Genomic DNA, 21,000 nt, shown 5'->3' with positions numbered 1-21,000 from the left:
TTCCATTTCTCTAGGAGGTGGGTCCAAAAGGATCTTGCTGTGATTTTTGTCATAGAGTGTTCTGCCTATGTTTTCCTCTAAGAGTTTGATAGTGTCTGGCCTTACATTTAGGTCTTTAATCCATTTTGAGCTTATTTTTGTGTATGGTGTTAGGGAATGATCTAATCTCATACTTTTACATGTCCCTGTCCAGTTTTCCCAGCACCACTTATTGAAGAGGCTGTCCTTTCTCCACTGTACATTCCTGCCTCCTTTATCAAAGATAAGTTGACCATATGTGCGTGGGTTTATCTCTGGGCTTTCTATCCTGTTCCATTGATCTTTCTGTTTTTGTGCCAGTACCACACTGTCTTGATTACTGTAGCTTTGTAGTATAGTCTGAAGTCAGGGAGCCTGATTCCTCCAGCTCCGTTTGTGTGTGTGTATTTATACATATGCATATCATATCTTTTTAAGCCAGTTGTCTGTTGATGGCACCTGGGTTGTTTCCGTGTCTTGGCTGTTGTAAATAGTGCTGGCTGCATGTATCTTTTAAAATTAGTTTCCATCTTTTCCAGATATATACCCAGGAGTGGGATTGCTGGATCATATGGTAGCTCTGTTTGTTTAGTCTTCTTGTTTTCCATAGGCCACACATTATTAAAATTTTAATTAAACGGATTGTAGTTTCTAACAATGTTGTTCTCCCATCCCGAACAATTCTAAGCAAGAATTAAGGGGACTGTGGCTCTTGAAGCCTGTCAGAACTTACTGATCTGCTATGATTACGATATAGAAATGTATAAGACATTAGTTAACAAACACTGAACTGAAGATTTTATGGTGTATAATTTCATACTGTTTTGACTAGCTCACTGTGTCTCTGACGGTACATACATTATAGAAGTGGATTCCTCAGTTAAACCCTTTATCCTAATTTTGAGTTGCAAAAGTTATTTTATTAATCCACCATTTTAAGAGCAGCACCTTTTAAAACATTGAGATCACGTTATTCCACTCATGTTGCATAGTACATCCCCTGTGCTGTGATTTCATTGTGATGTCCTGGTTTTCTTTTGGGAATTAACTGTTAAAGCTACAGAACCAACTTTAGTTTTTTTTCAGGGATGTTCTAGAAAATAACCACAGAAAGCAAAAGAAACAGATAGTTTTTATTTGCTAGCTTTTATTGCTAGGTTAATTTATTACAAAGAAAGTGATATTTCTGGTGAACTTCGTTATAATTAAACATACTGTACCAACTAAAGGTCATTATACTTGTTTCCTAGTGGGCTGGGATGCCTGGAACCAGACATGTTCAGGGTGGAAATAGGAACTTTTATACCAAGCCCCATGGCCAGTTGTGCTTCAGGTGAGTTTTAAAGTTAATTGGTCCCTTCTTTAAGGAGGGTCTGGCTCAGAAGAAACAGGAATTGGTAGAGCTGCACCCTGTCCATGGTGATCCACCCCTAAAAACAGTATCTAAAGGACCATGAACTTCTGAATGCTGGTTCATTAAGGTTCCACTGTAAAACTAAACATCTTTTGTGGTACTCATCTGCTTGTCTTTTTATTGCATGATGTTTGAACAATTACCAAAACTAGACCTGCATCTGCTAGTGCTCGAGTCTTAATGCACAGGGCTCATCACCTAACTGCACAAATTAATGCTGTTAGGTCCAATTATGAGACAAACGAGATTATAAATATACAATTTTCAGAATGACAGGCACTTAAAGCTCATTAAGTAAAATACAAAAATAGATTATATTAATAAGAAATATTTAGTGTTTATCAAATTATAAATCTAGGCTTTTACCATTTTTTGAAAAGATACTGGAAACTGAAAAGAGATGACACTGAAATAAAGTGAACAATGCGTTTTTTCCATAGCTTTCATTCTGAGCACTGAACAATGCGATCTAAGAAAAGGACTTACCCAAAGCACCTAAAATAACATTTGTAGATGGGTATGTTGTCAACCATTTCTTACTGTTTCCCTCCCAAGTCTCAGTATCAAGGCATCAATAGTACGTTCCACAAGCGGCTGTCAGCATTCTGAAACCAAGTGGTGTGCCTGTATGTATTAGAGAAGTTGAAAACCCTTAAGGAGGTAGCTCTCCTTCCTGGGTGCTCTTCACCCAAAGGCGCAAGAAGGTTATGCTTCAGATTCTGCACCTCTATTTTCACTTGGACTTCCATCATTGTCATCTGGTTGATCGTTTAACAGTACATATTTTCCATCATTGGTTAGTGGTATGGACAGCATTAATTGAGCCAGTGCTTCTGGATCCTGAAGTTATGGGAGTTTAAGAAGGAGAAAAGAAAATGCTTAAAATGCACTTAAAACCCCTTTGGCTTGGCTGTCATTATGTTCTGTAATCTAGCCTCATTCCTTCTGACTCGTCTGTGTGCGCCTTCAGGTGGGTCTCCTTGAATCTCTAAAGAAACCCTCAGTTGAATTACTTCCTCCAGAAACTAGGCCAAGTTTCTACCTCTCAGTCAAAATATCATTTACATAGCCAACTCAGAATCATCTTTCTGGAAAGAGTCCAGAGAGGAACTTCCCTCACAACTTTGACCTTTCTTTGTCTTTAAACTCCTTTTTTTCCTTTTACTCTATACCAGGAGTTGGCAAACTGTGGCCATTTGGCTCACCACCTGTTTTTATAAATGAAGTTTTACTGGAACATAGCCATGCCAATTCATTTACATACTATGGCAGCTTTTGTGTTAACAACAGCAGAGTTGAGTAGTTGGCAACAGAGATAGTAAGCTGAGAAAGGTTTATTATCTGGCCCTTTACAGAAAGTTTGGCAACTCTGATCTACACCATAAAATAACAAACTTGCAGGGCTTGCCATTTTTTCATTATGTTGGTCTTAGTCCTTGATCTGTCTGCCCCTCCCTGATAGATTAGAATTGCACAAGCATGATACCCACTAGCAATTCAATACACGTTACTATTTACATTAATTAAACATTTAAAATCCAGTTCGTCACACTAGCCACATTTCAATCTGCATATTAAATAGATCTTTTCCATTACTGCAGAAAGTTCTTCTGGACAGTGCTGAACCAGAGGCCCCCTGTTCACTGCTTTAATTCCAGGGTTTTTCTTATACAAAATTTAATCTCAAAAATTAGTTGGGTAAATGAAAGATTGCAAACTGCTGATAGACAGGTCTGAGAGTCTTCATTTCCAATAAACGTCCAGGTAACGTCTCAGTGTTGCTGGGCCTGTGACCGCTCTGAGGAAGAAGGCCTTAGAGCGCATGGTAGATGCTGAGGTTTGTACCAGCTTCATTTGAAAGAAAGGAAATCTAGCCAACAACAATAGCAACAAAAAAATTGATAAAACAGTAGGAGGTGCAGCAGTGATACTTCCTAAGAACTCTACGTGTTACCAGTGACCATGGAACTAGCTGATCAAAAATGCCCGGTTGTTAGAAGCCTAAAAGGAGATCCCAAACCTGGCCACCCTGCCTAGTGAGCATCATTTCTCTTTTTGAGAGAAATCTAAGTGTAAAGATACCCTTTGAGTTGTTGTTAAACCAGCACTAAAATGCACCTTACCTTCTGAACCTCAATGATTTCTTTTCCCAAATTAATAGCATAACATATCTGCAAAAGACAAGAAAAGTAGTGTTTGGCAAAGGCAGAAAAGGATAAAGAATTTCAGAAAGAAATGGGATTATGAGAGTACAACGACGTCACTGTCTGCTCACGTCAGCTTGGGGACAGAGGGCCTGGCTGTAGGAGACTCATCACACAGGGCTCTGAACACTAGCATCCACCTGTCCTGGCCTCCTGTTGCCGGTTTGTGCGTACAAAGAATATCCAGGTTAAGGGAAAACTGAAGGTATTAAATCGATTAAAGTTCTTACTGGGATACCTTTTTCCTTTCTCTCTTAACCATATTTAACCACTGCACGTTCATACACAGTGGTAAACAGATACTTCCTGAAAGAAGGGTTGATTCATTTTGATCAATTCTAAGTAGTGAATGCAGTTTTTCATACTAAAGAAAAGAACAGTTTATATGTACTTTCCTGACATCTGCTTCCTTGGTTTGCTCTCTGAGAATAGATTTTCTCCATTGTAACTTTTGCTTTAATTTTTTAAAAAAGAATAAATTTGAGGGGAACTGCTTTAAACATTTCCTGATAGCTCTACTAAACACTTATATTTCACCATTAAACTTCATTCACTCTATTTTGGTTGATATGTATTTTCCATAAGGAAATTATACTCCAGTTTTCCTTCAGTGGGGCCTTACTAGGAGGTATTATTATCTAAACTACTCAATGGGGACCTGAAGAACAGTCAACTAAATATCCAGGGGGGCTGTGTAAAATAACCCTTTAAAAAGTATCTTTGGGCTGAAATATTATGGAATCCTAAGATGAAGAAAATAACAAGACCTTTTCGCCTTCTGAGTTGCTTTCAAAAACATATGTGCTCAGGGACTCTCCGCCTGTGGATTCGGGCATGCGGACCACAAAGCCAACCAGTCTCTTGTTTTCTTGATGAGCAGCAAACTGGGTGACACTAGTGAGTTCAAACTAGAAAAAAATAGGAATAGACCTAATATCACACAACAAACTGGAATTAAAAAACAGACAAGATCATTCTCCATGGCAAAAGTCATGAAAAAAGTGCACTTATTAGTGACATTTAATTTGGCAAATAAAATTTACTAAGTGCCTACTTCGTGTTTCAGGTGGCTACAAAGGTGAATTAAGGAGTAATCACTAAAATTAGCATGCATGAGGGTACTTACATTGGCCCTTGTTACTTGAGTCTGAGGATCTATCAACCTGAAATTTTAAGAGATTCACTGTGTCACAAATGTTGGATAAAATTATATCCTTAGATGAGTTTGTACAAGTTCAGAATAAAATCACACAAAACCCCTCGAAATATGAAAATATAAGACCTAGTTGAGGGCGAGGTGAGATTGCTCCATGTGACGATCCAAAGGGAGCATGTGCCATGATTTCTGCCTTTGTTGAACCTGTGTAGTTAAACCTCAGGGTATCTTTAATGGAAGATTATAGCAAATAGAGAATTTCACAGTATTTTAGTGCTTATCCAAAAAGGCTGCATTATAATTCTCTAGAAAATTAGTGTGTGGATCTTATTCCGTACAGCCTCCACCTCAGCACTTACTATCAGTCTGTTTCCCTTAAAGTACTGGATAAATGGATACTTCTAAGTTTAACAATTTTTTTTTTTAAACATGGGGTAGAGGTGAGACAACAGTGAAGGGATTTTAACAAAACTATTCCCTATCAGTTTGGGTGTAGGAGGAGTAACTTTAAGAAGGTATTCTAGATAAATTCTTTAACAACATTTTAAGCATCATCAGTGTCTCTGAGAAAATTAACTGCATTAGAGAATTTACTGTTATTTTATATATAGATAAATATATAGATATTTTATATATAGATATATATATTTCTACTTTCTAACACATGGTATTATGTATATAAATTATTATTGATTTGCTGTAAGTTTCGTAAGTGAAAGCAAAAAATCTGTTAAGATGGTTATGGGCTTCCCTGGTGGCGCAGTGGTTGAGAGTCCACCTGCCAATGCAGGGGACACGGGTTCGTGCCCCGGTCTGAGAAGATCCCACATGCTGCGGAGCGGCTGGGCCCGTGAGCCATGGCCGCTGAGCCTGCGCGTCCGGAGCCTGTGCTCCAGAACGGGAGAGGCCACAACAGTGAGAGGCCCGCGGACCGCAAAAAAAGAAAAAAAAAAAAAAGATGGTTATAATTCTGTTTATATGAAATGTCCAGAATAGGCAAATCTACAGAAACAGCAAGATTAGTGGCTAGGGCTGAGCAGGTTGCAGGGGAGAAGGGAATGACTACTAACAGGTATGGGTTTTCTTTGGGGGGATGATGAAAATGTTCTAAAACTGTTCGTGGTGATGGCTGCACAAATCTGAATATACTAAAAAACACTCTAAAGGGGCGAACTGTACAGTATGTAAGTTATATCTCAATAAAGCTGTCCCCCCCCAAATGGTTACAATTTGAAAGGTATGCCGTTATACTTGTTAAAGCATGGTGTTTATAATCAGAGGGCTTAAAACTGAATTCCAACCTGGCTACTTTATGATCTTGTGTAAGTCACCCTGATTTCTCTCAACTGCTTTGTAAAATTGGGATAAGAACCTCCATATTTCAAAGAGGTGGTTAAGAAAATGAGAAAATTTGTATGGAATTTTAAGCTACAAAGCTAAATAAATAAATTTTTATTTATGTCCCTATTAATGAATATGAATTTAATGATTTTTAAAATTTATATCATCAACAATTTCCCTCAAGTTGGGATAACTTTAAATATTTTGTAAAATTTTTCTATAAATAAAGATTTAAACCATTCATATCATATTTTGTGAGTAACTTTTAAGTTTGCTGTCTACATCAGGTAACCTGGATTTTGGATTTGCTTAAGATCGGATTTTCTGTGTGACTTCTAAATTGTCTCAAAACATGAATTCCCATACAAGGATGTGTATGGTAAAATTTACCATTACTGATATTTAACACATCACAACATTGTACAACCATCACCACTATCTAGTTCCAGAACATCTTCAGCACCTCAAAAGGAAACTCCATACCTGTTAAAGCAGTCACTTCCCATTCTTTCTTCTCACCTTTTGGCAGCTTCTCACTAATCTGCTTTGTCTCTATAGATTTGCCTATTCTAGATATTTCATATAAATGATCATACAGTATGTGGCTTTTTGTGTCTGTCTTTCAATTAGCATAATGTTTTAAAGGCTCATCCATGTTGTAATATGTACCAGTACTTCATTCCTTTTTAAGGCTGAATAATATCCCACTGTATGTATATACCACATTTTGTTTATCTATTCATCTTTTGATGGACATTTGGATTATTTCTACCTTTTAGCTATTGCGAATAGTACTATTATATGAACACTTGTTTTCAATTCTTTTGGGTATCTACCCACGAATGGAATTCTATGTTTAAGTTATAGAGGAACTGCCAGATTATTTCCCACAGTGGCTGAACAATGTTATATGCTCACAAGCAATGGGTTCCAATTTCTCCACATCCTTGCTAACACCTGTTACTTTCTTAAAAAAAAAAAAAAATCCATAGCCATCCTAGTGGGTGTGAAGTGGTTCTGAATTTGATTTGCATTGCCCTAGTGACTTATGACACTGAGCATCTTTTCATGTGCTTGTTGGCCAATTATATATCTTTGGAGGAATGTCAACTCAAGTAGACATTCTTCCATTTCTTAACTGGGTTTCATCCATTTCTTAACTGGGTTTTTTCTTTGTTGATTTGTGAGAGTTCTTTATATATTCTGGATACTATACCTTTATTAGATAAATGATTTGCAGATGTTTTCTCCCATTCTGTGGGTTGTCTTTGCACTTTTGGGGATAGTGTTACTTGATGTACTACGGTTTTTCACGTTGCTTTTACATACATTTACTCTGATCTTTTTGGTGGTGATTATAAGAAAGATTATCATAAGCTTTGTAGCTTATGAAAGCTTTCAATGCCTATGAAAGGTCCAGGACACACTTGGAGAAAATCTTTAAATAAATATAAGGTTTTATTCATAAGAACCTCATTCTCAGTAGAAGGTTTATAACAAATGAAAAGGACTGATTTTAATAAATGGAAGAAACTATATTCTGACTTTTGCCGAAGTGCTAATTAACTTTTTTGAAACTACCATTTACTGAGTACTTTCTATGTGCCCATCACAGCTGTAAATGTTTTACGTGAATTAACTCATTTATTCCTCGTGACAATACTATGGGGTGTGGATATGGTTGTTTTCATTTTATAGCTGAAGAAACCGAGGCACAAAGGTTAAGTAACTTGCTCAAGTTCATACAGCTGATAAATGCCAAGGTCAGGAATAAGGCTCTGAAGCACTGCTGCTGTCCCACAGAAATTTAGTGTAAGCCTCGTATGTAATTTAAAAATTTCTAGCAGCCACATCAAAAAAAGTGAAAACAGCTGAAATTAATACACTTTAATACATTGAAAATATTACCAGCTAGGCGTATTATTAATTTAAAAATTATTTTGCATTCTTTTTTGGGGGGGATAGTCTGAGATCTAAAATGTTTGGTATGTGTTTTACACTTAAAACACTTCTCAATTCAGATGAGTTAGTTTCAAGTGTTACATGTAGCTACAGTATTGTACAGCGCAGGCCTTAATGCCCATGGCAGCCACAGCTTGACTGTCGTTTGCCATCATTCATACGGATCTTATTACTTGAAACCACAAATCATGTAGTTAACATGACTTGGCTTCTTTATTTTCAGCCCAACAAATATTAATCAGATTTTCCTTGTAGTGGTCTAGTTATCTTAGGCAGGCTCATGTTCTGTTTTCATAGTTTTTAATTTTTATAAATAGTACTCTCAGAGATGAAGAGAAAAAACAAAAACCCTTCCACTTGCAAGCTCTGAGATACGGAGAGTAACTCTCAAGTGATGGCATCTTTACGCCCAACAGGGTAGAATTCATTCACCACTAAAGATACCAATTGCTAAAAATATCAGCTCTTGTCTTTAAGGGAACTTCTTCTAGCCAATGTTTTTTTTTTTTTTTTTTTTGTGGTACCCGGGCCTCTCACTGCTGTGGCCTCTCCCGTTGCGGAGCACAGGCTCCAGACGTGCAGGCTCAGCGGCCATGGCTCACGGGCCCAGCCGCTCCGCGGCACGTGGGATCTTCCTGGACCGGGGCACGAACCCATGTCCCCTGCATCGGCAGGCGGACTCTCAACCACTGCGCCACCAGGGAAGCCATAGCCAATGTATCTTATAAAACCAAAATGTAAAAAACAGAGCAGAAACATGAGTAGCATCTTTACTTAATCTAATCAAACAATTCTACTATGAATATTCTAGATGGTTAAACGTGCTTTCAAAGGGGAATCAGTCGAAGTTGTAAGAAAATCTGAAAATGAAACTGAATGTACCTCAGAGCTTGACTGGTGACCATCAGATGGGATTCTGTCATACGGAAGATGTTATGAATAGCCCGAGCAGCCAATACTTGTCTCATCGCTTCGTAAATCACTTCAGTAGTGTTGTCTGTTTTAACTGCCATTGATCCCAAAAACCGAACTATAAACATCTGTTGCAAAAGAGAATCTGCAAGAGAGCATTTTCTGCTCAGGATCATTTCACTTCCTGCCTGTCGACGCGCATACCAGAGGCACATGTGCTGGTCTGAGAACAGGCTGAAGACCTCGGGTTTGCCTTGCTTTCTGGAGGGCTTTCTACCAAAACTTCTGAATACTCTGCTTTTATATAAGCCACAAATTGCCAAAGCTCTGAATCTCCTATTGTCCATATTTTGTCTGTTTGGAACTATTCATTAGACTAGAAAAGCACCTCTTTTTCTTCATCTATAAAATGAAACCACGTGAACATCCTTCTAGCATGAACTCTAGGTTGACTACATGTAAGTGGCAGTATATGCATCTTACCTTTTCTCTGAAAATAAGAGCTTTTCCACTAGACAATAGAAAATTCATTCATTACTTTGGCCCGCTGATAAAGTCCTCTTATAGAAAAAAATGTATTTGAAGAAGATAAGACCTGATGCTGGGTTTCATTCAATCCATGCACATCATTTATTACTGAAGGGCAGGGATGACGTTCCATAAACCAACAGAGATTGCAGAACTATGAGCTTATCTGATGCTAATAAGCGGACAGTATTGGCTTGATAATGGCACATAACCTGACAAACTGAATAGCAGCAGCCGCAACTGGCAGATCATGAAGGAGGTTTAAAAGATCTTTTTTTTTTTCTGTAAGAACAGTAATTCACTTATCCACCATTTGAAACTAAGAAGCCTACTTTTTCTTCACTTGTCCTCCCTATGAGTATCCTTGCCCCTAAAAAACAAGGGTTAAAAAAACTTATTAGGAAAATATAACTGATACGTTATAAATGGTTACTCCCATATGAAGCTAGTTTTTATAAGTTAGAAAGATTTTTGTGTAGACAGTTAAACTGGACTGTGTGAGAAGTCAGCTAGATATAAGCAGAGAGTCAGATTTGATGCAGAGCCTATTAACATCATTTTTTCTTTTTTTTTACCTAAAGCTGTAAGGAATGCCAGTTCTCAAGTCCTACTTTTAAATTTAAATAAGTGGCATTTCATTCTAATGACATTCTCAGGCTTCAGTCAAGGAGAGGCTGTGTTAAAATGAGGTCTTGCCAACACTTCTAAATTGCCTCGGCTGGGAAGTGTAGCTCTTTGGAGTAGCAGGTTATGGTCAGCTCTACTGAGTGTGTTCTTATGTACCTTGTAAGAACGTAAATCAAACAAAAATCAGAATCTGAACAAATTAACTTTTTTTTTCATGTCATCTTCAAATTTAAGAATGAGTTATTTGTGTTTTTGGTTTTCTAAAATGACATAGCATGTCTGTGACTCACCCAGATTTTATCCTCTTGGACTTTGTTTTGCAGTAATGTTATAGCAGATTTAGATTTGGCAGCATTTCTCTGCAGGAGCTACAAAAAGGGTATGGATGTGGCTGATGGTACGACAACTGCAGGAAATCCGTCAGCCTCCCCTTAGTGTTTATCCCAGGATGGTCCTAACTGCATGTGTCCTAGTGAGTTTGCACAGAGAACACACATCTGTGGATCATAATTTCAATTCATATTTCAAGTCAAAGCTCTTTAGAACGTGACTTCCCATCTTATTTCAATGGCCCTGGTCATTTTGTGCCGGGGAAAGAATAAGTACACAGAACTAGCCACTTACCTTCTGTTTCTGGAAATGTCTCATCCTCAGTTTCACCAAAAGGGTTGATACGCCTAGGGGAATAGCCAGAGTCAAACATCCTGACAGTTTCAGCTAAAGGGACACGTGACACTTGAACTCTAAGTCAGAAGGTGATCGTCTCTGGAGGTGGGTAGGGACATGAGACATTAAATTTATTTTCAGTTCTCCCAGAGATAACCCCCCTTAGCCCATACCTGCTCCCTCTGTTCTGATCAAGGAATTCTGTAGCAGGAAGTACAATGTCAAACTGAATAGGTGTTCCAGGTGCAATTAGTTGTTCAGCTTCAGGTATAATGACTGCTGCTTTGGGAACAATCTTGTCATTTTCCACCTCTGAACTTTTCATGTTCTGGCTGGAGTACAAAATAGGAAAAAAAAATTTTTTTACGGGTTCGTGCCCCGGTCTGGGAGGATCCCATATGCCGCGGAGCGGCTGGGCCCGTGAGCCATGGCCGCTGGGCCTGCGCATCCGGAGCCTGTGCTCCGCAACGGGAGAGGCCACAACAGTGAGAGGCCCGCATACCGCAAAAAGAAAAAAAAAAAAAAAAAAATTTTTTTTAATCCCTTTTAACCTTAAGCTTTTACAATCAAATGAATACTTGTTGAATGCTGATGTAACTTTTACAAGTAGATAAGGGAGAAGATTTAACCCACTCTACCAATAAATCTTCGTAAAATGTCATTCATGTCCATGGTTAAAATCCCTCAGATCTCCACATTACCTATAGCTTGTTCTGGTGCACAGCATTCTGCATTGTTAAGACTGCTTATTATATTACCTGTTAATTTCCTGTTTGTGTCTTTCTCCCTTTGAGACAGGTTTTTGAGGGCAGGAGCTACATAGCTAAATCATATTTATTACTTGGTACGTAGTAGGCACTCAAAAACGCTAGCTGAATGAATAATACACCTTGGCCTAGCATTCAACCACCTGGCTGTCCTTTCTCCTGAAGGTCTCCCTCTCCCCTCCCTTAATGCGTCCTCCACTAGAGCGACACCCAACAGCCACGTGCTTCTCATTTCCAACTCCATCGCAGGTCTGCTGTTCACTCACTCTCTCCTGCACTTCAGACACCAGCTCGAATCGCCACTCATCCACGCATCGCCTTTCAGGCCAGCCTGGTCCTCTGCTTCCTCTGAAGTCCTGTGGTTCTTCCCAGTAAGCCCCGAGGACAGTCTTGGATCTCTGTGTGCCTCCTGAGCTTAGCACTGTGCCCACATGGACTGTTTTGAGACTGTGGCACGTAAAAGTAGAGCACGGTCTGTAGTAATTCATCATGTGCCTCCATGTTTCTTCTCTTCCAGTGTCAGAATGCCGTAATTTAACCTTTCACGCTTATAATCTTTTCTCCCCAGCTAGAGTGTAAAAACCTTTGAGGGGCAAATCATGTAAAAGTATTTTGATTTCTTACACTGCTTGAACCATAAGAAGACTCTCAACATCTTTCCATTCATTTGATGTTTTGTATATCAGTATTGCACATTTCTCAAGTATGTCAATAACTAAATAGGCTGTATGGAGCTATTATAATATCATCTGATGAATGAGCATAAGGAATGGAAAATGGATACAAGCACAATAGACAGAATGGTAGACGGTCACTGCAAGGAGAGACGCTTAGTTTTAACCTCCGTTATCAACAGAAAAGGAAACCGAGGCCTCTCGAGAAGCTGAGTCGTAACCCTGGAGGCACTCAGGTATCTGGTGGGCTCGTAGCTAGATTAAGACCCGAGGTCTCCCTGCCAGTACAGCGCTCTCCCTCAGTGTCACACTGCCTCAGTAACCCGAATCGATCACACCTGCTGTATGATCCAGTCTTTAAGGGAGGAGGAGTATGATGTAGTAAGTGAAGCACTGGAGGAAGGCGTGGGTAGAAGCTTCAAGGGGAGGAAGCGAGTCCCAAGATTTTGGCTCCCCAGTGGGTATGAGGGGAGATCACACAAGGAAGACAGGACGGGGCCAGGCTGTAGAGGGCTGTTAACACCATCGGGTGAGGTCTACCTTGACTCTGCACGTAGGCGGCCACTGAAGACTCTTTGAACAGAGGAGTGAAGTGATGCAAATGAAAGCATCACCTGTGATCTGCATGTCACCAACTCGAATGGACACTTTGGGATCGTCACCCTGTTTGGTCTCCCAAAGCATCTAACATAACTGACCTCTCCTCCTTGAAATTCTCCTTTCTTGGTTTGTGCTGATGCCACACGTTACAGGTTTTCCTCCTACTCGTCTGCTGTTCCTGAAGTGTTTTTCGCAGGCTCCTCCTCTAATCCACATGTTGGAGCTCTTTAGACTTCTGTCCCAGGCTCCACTTCCCTCCCTCTACACTCCCTAGCTGACCTCTTCTACCACCACTTCCGTGCTGATGGGCTCCCAATTCAGAGACTCAGCCCACACATTTTCTTTGCCCTCCAGACTTATATCAGTTGACTACTTGACAACTCACTGGAATGTCTCACAAGCGTCTCAAACTTATGTCGTAAACCGAACTCCTGATACTGACTGATACCAACTCTTCATGTCTTCATGGTGGTGTCCTAGCGCCACCAACTACCAAGGTGTTCAACCCAGACTGTGGTCATCCTTTGTTTGTTCCCTTCTTTCCACTCCACATCTCACATAACAAACGTCCTACAGATTCTGCCTTCAAAGTAAGTCCCAGTCCACCTACTTTTCATCTCCTCTGCCACGATCCGTTTAAGACACCATCGTGTTCTCCTGGACTATTGCTATGGACTCCTCACTGGATACCTGCTTGCCCAGCTCTGCCTTGTGTGTCCTCCACAGCAGCCGGAGCTGACCTTGGAAAATGTAAAGTGGATCATCTCTCTCGCTCTCTCACACACACACCCCTACCTCTAAAACCCTTCCAGAGCTCCCCAAACCCCTGCCCTGACTTCCTTCATGACGTGTCCCTGCCCCCCTCCCTCCCAACCTCGTCTTGCTCTATGACCTCCCTTTGCCGACCACTGTCTAGTTACAGTGATCTCCTTTCAGCTCCTGAAAGACACCAAGCTCTTCTCTGCCATTCAGCCTCCACAGCTGGGATCAGGAATGCTCTACCTCTGGCTCTTTGCAAGAGAGGCTACTTCTCACCTCTTACTTCTCAATTTAATTATCTCTACAGACAGGCCCCAAATAGGCCTCCTCCTTATTCTCCGTGACAGCACCCTCACCTTTAACATAATAGTGCTTTCCAGTATTTTAACTAAGTATTTGTTTACCTTCTGCCTGTCTTCTATAAGTCTAAGTTTCATGATCTAGCTCAGCGCCTGGACACATACTGGACACTCAACAAACATTTGTTGAATAGCTGGATAAATGAATGAATATTAGATATAAGTAACTGCAGAATGAGGGAAGGCCACACATGAAATTTGCTTGGAAATGAACGGCAGTTTGTTCCCAAGAACAGAGTTTCTCTGCTTCATTCTCCCACTGTCATCAAAACATCTCTTTATTCCTAATGAGCTGACCCTAAGAGAGATACTACCCCGGCCCTCCACTGCTCTGGGGCCATCATCTGGCAGCCACATCTGTCACCCTTCCGATCTTTGCATTGATTCAGCTGTCTGGCTACAGTCATTTTTTTTCTAGGGATTCTTCTGTATCCCTTCTATGGGTTCCTTTCTAAGAATGTGATTTACTTATTCTATTGTAGAACAGAGGAGAAAAATCAGTTACTGAATAAATAAATCTGAGCCGCAGATTTTTTTTTTTGCGGTACGCGGGCCTCTCACTGTTGTGGCCTCTCCCATTGCAGAGCACAGGCTCCAGACGTGCAGGCTCAGCGGCCATGGCTCACGGGCCTAGCCACTCCGTGGCATGTGGGATCTTCCCGGACCGGGGCACGAACCCATGTCCCCTGCATCGGCAGGCAGACTCTCAACCACTGCGCCACCAGGGAAGCCCCAGACTGTTTTTTTAGAAAACCAATCACACCTTCTGATTACACCCCAGAAAGACAGCATTTTAGAGCTGGAAGAGGCCTTGGAGGCGGTCTGATTTCTCTCGTCTTATATCACAAAGTTGAGGAGACAGAGGCCCAGAATGCTGACGACCCACTCAAGGACATCTAGCTGTGTTCAGAGCTGTTATTAAGACCATGTCTCCTAACTCCAAGTCTAGTGCAGTGTTCTTCACTATGTCCCTCTAACACTCGTGTGGCTTTACAGAGAGAAGACAGACACATTTACCCAGTTCAGTGCTCCCAGGTTAGCCCCACTGGCCGGATCTGTATTTCCATTTCCATTTATAAAGTGCTTTCCTTAAAGCTGCACTTAGTAAGCATGCTACTTTTGTGTAAACTGTTACCCTTAAATTATGGCACTGGAGTGTTCTCAGACTTGTTGCCTCGTCCCCATTTTTATTCCCTTTGCTCAGGTTCCCATGTTCTGTTTCACAGCTACTAACACAGGGACATCCCATGGGGCCTCGCTGCCCTCCCTTCTCCCGCCCCATCCGCTCTCTCCCAGAAGGTGCCGCCCAGCAGTCTTTCCAGCCGGTTCTGACTATGCCTCCCCTCTTGTCAAAGCCTGCGGTTCTGTTCCCCTGCCTGTGGCTCCTCAGCAGGGCACCTAATTCTTTCACCCTCAGACTCAGCCTGTCCTCTGCTTTCTCTCGGGCCGTTCCTCCTGGCATCCCAGGGCTGGGTGTGCGAGCGCTGGCTCCACACTGCACCGCACTGAGACCCTGGGAAGGTACCCAACCACTCTGAGCTTTCTCACAACTTTCTTCTGGAGTCATTAGGCAGCATCTGTAAAACGTGTAACGGGACTCTACCAGGCCGCTGAAGATGGAGGCCTAATACAGGCAGGATTTCAACTTGCCCTGTGATGCCATGCTCTCATTAGCATAACAGATAATACAGCCTTCTATTATTTAATCAAATGGAAACTCCCATTAAGACGGCATTCCTGGGATAAATCCTAGAGCAGTATTCAAAACAAGAGGAAAGCTGTATGTGTGAAAATCCTCACTGTAAACGACAACAGCAAACAAAGGAAGGAGAAGCAAACTAAATATTCAAATAGTCAATAATAACAAATGATGCAATAGTGTGTAAAGGAACAATTATGAAAAATGTGAAAATATGAAAAATATATATGTGAAATAAATGCACATATGATAAGGGCTGCACCATAACATAGACACATAAAAGGTGATTTTCTTCCTTATTTAAAAAAATTTTTGTTTTGGTTCCATAATTTTGTTGATGCTGATACGAAATGTGGGGAGAACTCCTGACTCGCAGGATACTCAGTGTGTGTCCTGTGTGCTCAGGCTGCAGCTGCATGGTCCAGGGGAAGGAGGTGGACATTGAAAGCAGACAGCTTTGAATTCTGACTCAGCCCCTCATTTGTGCTGTGAACATGGGCAAAGTATTTACCCTTTCCTGGTCAGTTACTGCTTCTGTACAACAGGGCTGAACACCACGCTGCTGTAAAGATGAAATTCCTAGTACAGGTGAAATCCCTAATACACAGTTTGGCTCCACAAAAGCTAGTTTTTTTCTGTCCTTTAGTTACCTGGGGCAAGTGCTTTCTTGTTTTTTTGCAAAACTTGTAATTGGAGTCACTGCTTGGAGAGCCGTCTGATTCAACTTGATGGCGACTGCCTACAAATCCAGAGGAAGACAGGCTCAGTTCCAAGAGATGGACGCTTACCTTTCACATTGAGAAAAGAGCTGAGACGCATGTAGGGCAGCTGTGAATTACCTCTGGGTTGTCAGTCAGGTAGATCTGTCTGGAGATGTTGTTTATTGCACATATCCACTGTAGATGACATTAAAAAAACCTGCTGAATCCCAAAGTCACCCACTATACTAGAACAGAAGTGAAATAAACAAAACCTTTACCTCTTCGTTTTCCTTTCTGCTTTCTGCCTGGAGGATTATTCCCCTGAAATAAAGTACATCTAAGTAAGTGCTTCCTGGACCTCAGTGACTGCACATCTGCATGCAGCGGGCCAGGAATAAGATACAAATAATTCTGCTGTACTTCTGCGAAGGCGTCACCCTTAAAGGGACTCCACACCTGCCAGTCCCTTTGTTCCTCATCTCATCTGTGGGAGGTGGGGAACATGGATTTCATCCCTATTTCTTATCTGAGGGAACCAAGGCCCAGAGGAGTTAAGTAACTGCCTGGGACTGTGACTAGAATCCAGAAGCTTCATTCCCAGGTCATTTACCATCACCCAGAGAGGAAGGATGATGTCTAAAAATGCTCTGCCATTCTGGGAGAAGAGATGGTCTACATCATACCAACACTGCCCCCTCCCCATGAACGTGCTATTGTTTAAATAAAATCTCAACTCAGAAGCCCAAAAGAGAAAGCAAATGCAAGCAGAGCAGCTCTGAGAACGGGGCCACTCCTCTCCCCCAAGCAGGTGAAGCCTGGAGCAATTCATGGGGCTCCAAACTCCTTGGAGCAGTTTGAAACCACTGCTCTAAGTAAGAGGGGGTCCCACTGGGATGGGATCTACTGGGATGATACATGGCTGCCATCCTGCAAACATGGCCTCTCCTGGGCCCGAGGTGCACGGCAGATGTGGGGACAGAGTGCTGACGAATAACTCTGCTGCAGTGGCATGTCCTGTTCACATCTCCTGTGTCAGCTGGGGACGCGGACTCCTCGGGCAAGCACCCACTCTCCCCCTCAGCCCCCGACCCCGTGATGTGGACACAAAGGCTTGTCTAGAACAGACGAGGAGCGGCTACGGCCCCACCCCTCTCTCTGAGTCTCCGCTGACAAACAGCTCCTGTCACCGTCTTACACATGGAGGTCACCTCTTCTCCACAGCCACAGACAAATCCTCTCTGGGACTTCTTAGATAAGGCAGGCTGGATTCCATATGGTCCTGTGTGCTTGCTTAAAGAGGACATAAAACCACCCTCCCGAAAGGTCAACAGCACCCAGAACGGGGCCTCCCCCGTGGAGGGCTGGCACAGAGGAGTGACCTAGGAGGCCCTTGGCAGAAGTGGGGTCACTGCATCTGTTTCCTCCCACATAAAACCCGTGTGGCCTACGCTTTTCCATTGGGAGTGGTGATCTGGAAGCAGTATCGTCGGTCTTCACAGTCCACCGCCATCACGGAGCAGTTGTCCAGGTCCTGGATCAAGCCTCCGGCCACGGCGCCCCTGGGCTGACACATGAGATTCCCGCCTTGGGTGAAGAAGTAGAGTCTCTCCCAGGTGGTGGTGACCAGCCCTGTTTTACTGCAAGAATTGTGTTGTGAAAAGCTCATTAGTACTAGGAAGCATGAGGCACCTGAGTCTTGCTGCCTCTTTACGGGTATTGGTAGCATCTTAGAAATAATGTGTTGCTTTACATTAAAGCAAAACTTCTCTGAAAACAATTCAAGTGCAAAGAGTAGCAGGAGAGGCACAGGTTAGCTTGAACGAGCTGGGAGGTGATGGGCTCTGCTCAGATGGGAAAGGCTGGTCCACAGCCAACTCCAGGGTGGGGGCAGGGGGTGCCCACCCCCACTGCAGCCAGTCTCTGGCTTCTAAAGCTGGGATCTGGAAACAGAATTAGTCCAACACCATCAGGAACTGAAAACCCTGAAGATCATTTCTCTAAGACAGAGCTGAACTGCTCTAAGTCGAGTTAAGAGTCACCAGGGTTACCCCGGCCACAGCACACACCCCAGAATCCTGGGCACTTTATACCAGATTGGGTTTTGCTCCAGCTAGATGTTATGCTTCTTCTGTGGGCTGTTTACAAGAGAGAAATCTAGTTCCTGGCAAATAAAACCAGAACCTTCTGGAGTTTTCTATCTGTACAGAACTAAAGGAGACCTCTGGCTTGTGATCTCAACGAGCTTTACGGACCTTTGAAAGGCTCTAACCTGGTAAGAAAACAGCTGACAATTCCTCTTCACACATCCTCCATTTGGGGGATATCAAATATATTTATTTGATTCGGTATTTACTGAGTAGCAACTATGTATGGGGCACTAGGTTTCCTGCCTCAATTATTACAATTTCCAAAAGTGGTAACAGCTAACATTTGAGTACTTATACCTGCTAGGAATTACCTCACTCAATCTTTGTGACAACTTTATGAAGTAGGTGCTATCTTCAGCTCTATTTTACAGATGAAATGCCGGGGCAGCGGGGCCCAGCCGGGCCAGGACGTCTGACCAAAGTCAGAGCTCACCACCGCACCTGACAACAACCCTACCTGCTCTCAGGCACAGTCAAACCTGGGCACCTCTTTAATTCATAGTGAACATCTAGATGATTCTGGAAGCTTCCTGGCCCTCAGACTCTGGCCTCAGTGCTGCATCACCGGCACACTGCTCTCACCCATCAGGGGTCTGGGGAAGGGTCTCAAAGGTCTAGGATGATAAGAGTTAAGAGCAGTTTATGTCAAGTGGCCATGGTGACCAGGGAGGGGCGGCCTGTGGTGTCTTGGGAGTCTACGCACCGACTGGGTTCTTACTCACATGACTGTTTCAAGCCCCATCTCTCAGTGCAGTTTGGGACCTGGGCCCAGACACTTCCTATGTCCCAGGCAGGAGGGGTGCTGTGGCGGGAGCTCTAACCCAACCTCACGCACCCCCACCCTCTGATGGGGCACTTAACAGGTGCTTTTTAGCCACTCCCAGGGAACACAGATTTTAGAAAAAGGGGCAGGCAATGAACTCTCACTTTCTAAGATTAAGGTAACCAGCCTTCTGGATGAGGTTCCTGTTGATCTGGGGTGCAGCCACATCGAAGTCTGGAGTGTAAACAGCTTCCTCAAGAGAAAGTAATTCTTGCTGGGATGCCTGCATCTTCTCCGCTTCCGCTTCCAGTTCCACCTGGATGCTTGAGACAGAAGGTGTCAGGTCAGTCACTTGTCACAGCAGATGGTGGAGCCTCCCCACGGCTTCCTGCCTCACACAGGGGGGCACGACGCTCCACCTCCGAGGCTCTGAAAGCTGGAGATCACAGGGACTCCGGTCCGTGCTACCAGAAGTGTTTATATGACTGTTATTTTCAAACAGAGCGTTAACGAATACCACTGGACGATGCCTGAACCCAGCTAAATAATTTCTCTGTTGACACAGTGGTATCCAGGCTCAGACTTGTTGATGCAAGTTTTAGAAGATGAACCCATCCTCAGGAGCCGCGTGTGCTGGCAGCCTGTGAAAGAGCCGGAAAAGCAAGAAGGAAACGGCAGTCATTCATGGCCCCCACCCCCCGGTTTAGGCAGGAATGGTGGGGACGGCCACTGGAGACCAGAAAGTGACCAGGAGGTGGTACCAAGGTGCAACAGCAAAGCCAAGAGCAATGCTTTTCCTTATATGAGAGCCACACAACTGCCCTGAGATGTTGCAGGCTGGCCGGCCCGTCTGCCCATGGTCTGAGGCGTGGAAAAGCTGGAAGCTTTAGCTTGAAATAAGCAGCTGCCCTTTCTCCCCATAACGTGAGGCCTCAACAGCTGCCCCACCCAGAGGTGACAGCCTGGGTGATAGTCCTAAACACAGTCTGCCAAAATGGGCCCTCCATCCGAGAAAACAAACTCTAGAGGCGTTGTTCCACTTCTCCACTGTGTAGAGGAGACAGGACCGAATTCCAATGCTGAAATCAGGAGGAAGCCTAGGGGCTGGCGAGTCTAGTGTTTTACAGAGTGAGCTCCTCAGCATTTCCTTTCAAAAGCGTTCTGTAGGTGAGTGAGGTTGGGCTTGTGTGCTCCAGATGCTCCTCTTAGAGGTTCACAGTGTAGACCACCTGTGTCTTGTTTAATGCAACCCTGAGGCAAGCGGTCAGTCCAAGTTAATTTTGGCTATTTTGATATTTGAATGGAACAATCTGGGGCTCCACCAACAAACTTCATTAGTTTAACGGGGTTGTCATTGCCAAGGCTGAGAGAATGGAATGAGAAAAAAAGAAGTTAAGCTGTACAGAAGTGGATGAAGGGAGCCAAAAGTACACAGAACCGCTTAGGTCCTTCAGCTTTTTTGAGAAGCCTCTTTGAAGATCTGATGAAAGGTAAGGATTGTCTCCCCCAGAAAAGCCCTCATGTGAACCAATGTGACACCATGTCCCCCCTCTGCTCCCCGACCCATACAGGGAGGCTCAAAAACTCTGAGCTAATCTGAGGCCCCCAGAACTCAAAGAGCAGGGTAGAAAAATGACTCCCTTCAATTGTTCCCTTCGAAGATTTTTATTTTAAATCACGTTTCATTTAATTAAAAAAAGTGT

At 42.9% G+C, this 21,000-nt stretch overlaps 2 protein-coding genes across 4 annotated transcripts in view; one reads left to right on the top strand and one right to left on the bottom strand.

Annotated features, from left to right (window-relative positions):
• Positions 1–9,303, top strand: part of WASHC4 (WASH complex subunit 4) — a 71,173-nt gene extending 61,870 nt beyond the window's left edge. Inside the window, exon 34 of the mRNA XM_060113261.1 lies at positions 8,907–9,303. The gene's annotated coding sequence lies outside the window, so the exon portion shown is untranslated. The remainder of the gene's footprint in view (positions 1–8,906) is intronic.
• APPL2 (adaptor protein, phosphotyrosine interacting with PH domain and leucine zipper 2) overlaps positions 1,132–21,000 on the bottom strand; it is a 52,755-nt gene continuing 32,886 nt past the window's right edge. For 2 of the 3 annotated variants that reach the window (XM_060113262.1, XM_060113264.1), the window contains 12 exons: positions 19,462–19,620; positions 17,836–18,024; positions 16,666–16,708; positions 16,526–16,582; positions 16,337–16,425; positions 11,002–11,160; positions 10,787–10,839; positions 8,978–9,152; positions 4,763–4,799; positions 4,404–4,544; positions 3,556–3,603; positions 1,132–2,272 (listed from right to left, as the gene is read on the bottom strand). In XM_060113262.1, coding sequence (XP_059969245.1) covers positions 2,138–2,272; positions 3,556–3,603; positions 4,404–4,544; positions 4,763–4,799; positions 8,978–9,152; positions 10,787–10,839; positions 11,002–11,160; positions 16,337–16,425; positions 16,526–16,582; positions 16,666–16,708; positions 17,836–18,024; positions 19,462–19,620 — 1,285 coding nt within the window. In that variant the 3' untranslated portion in view covers positions 1,132–2,137. The remainder of the gene's footprint in view (positions 2,273–3,555; positions 3,604–4,403; positions 4,545–4,762; positions 4,800–8,977; positions 9,153–10,786; positions 10,840–11,001; positions 11,161–16,336; positions 16,426–16,525; positions 16,583–16,665; positions 16,709–17,835; positions 18,025–19,461; positions 19,621–21,000) is intronic. The other variant, XM_060113263.1, reaches the window with a different exon arrangement.

Source organism: Mesoplodon densirostris, chromosome 11 (genome assembly GCF_025265405.1).
Source record: "Mesoplodon densirostris isolate mMesDen1 chromosome 11, mMesDen1 primary haplotype, whole genome shotgun sequence".
NCBI classification, from domain to species: Eukaryota; Metazoa; Chordata; class Mammalia; order Artiodactyla; family Ziphiidae; genus Mesoplodon; species Mesoplodon densirostris.
The sequence above is the reverse complement of the archived record's forward strand: the minus strand, read 5'-3'. Positions and strand labels throughout refer to the sequence as shown.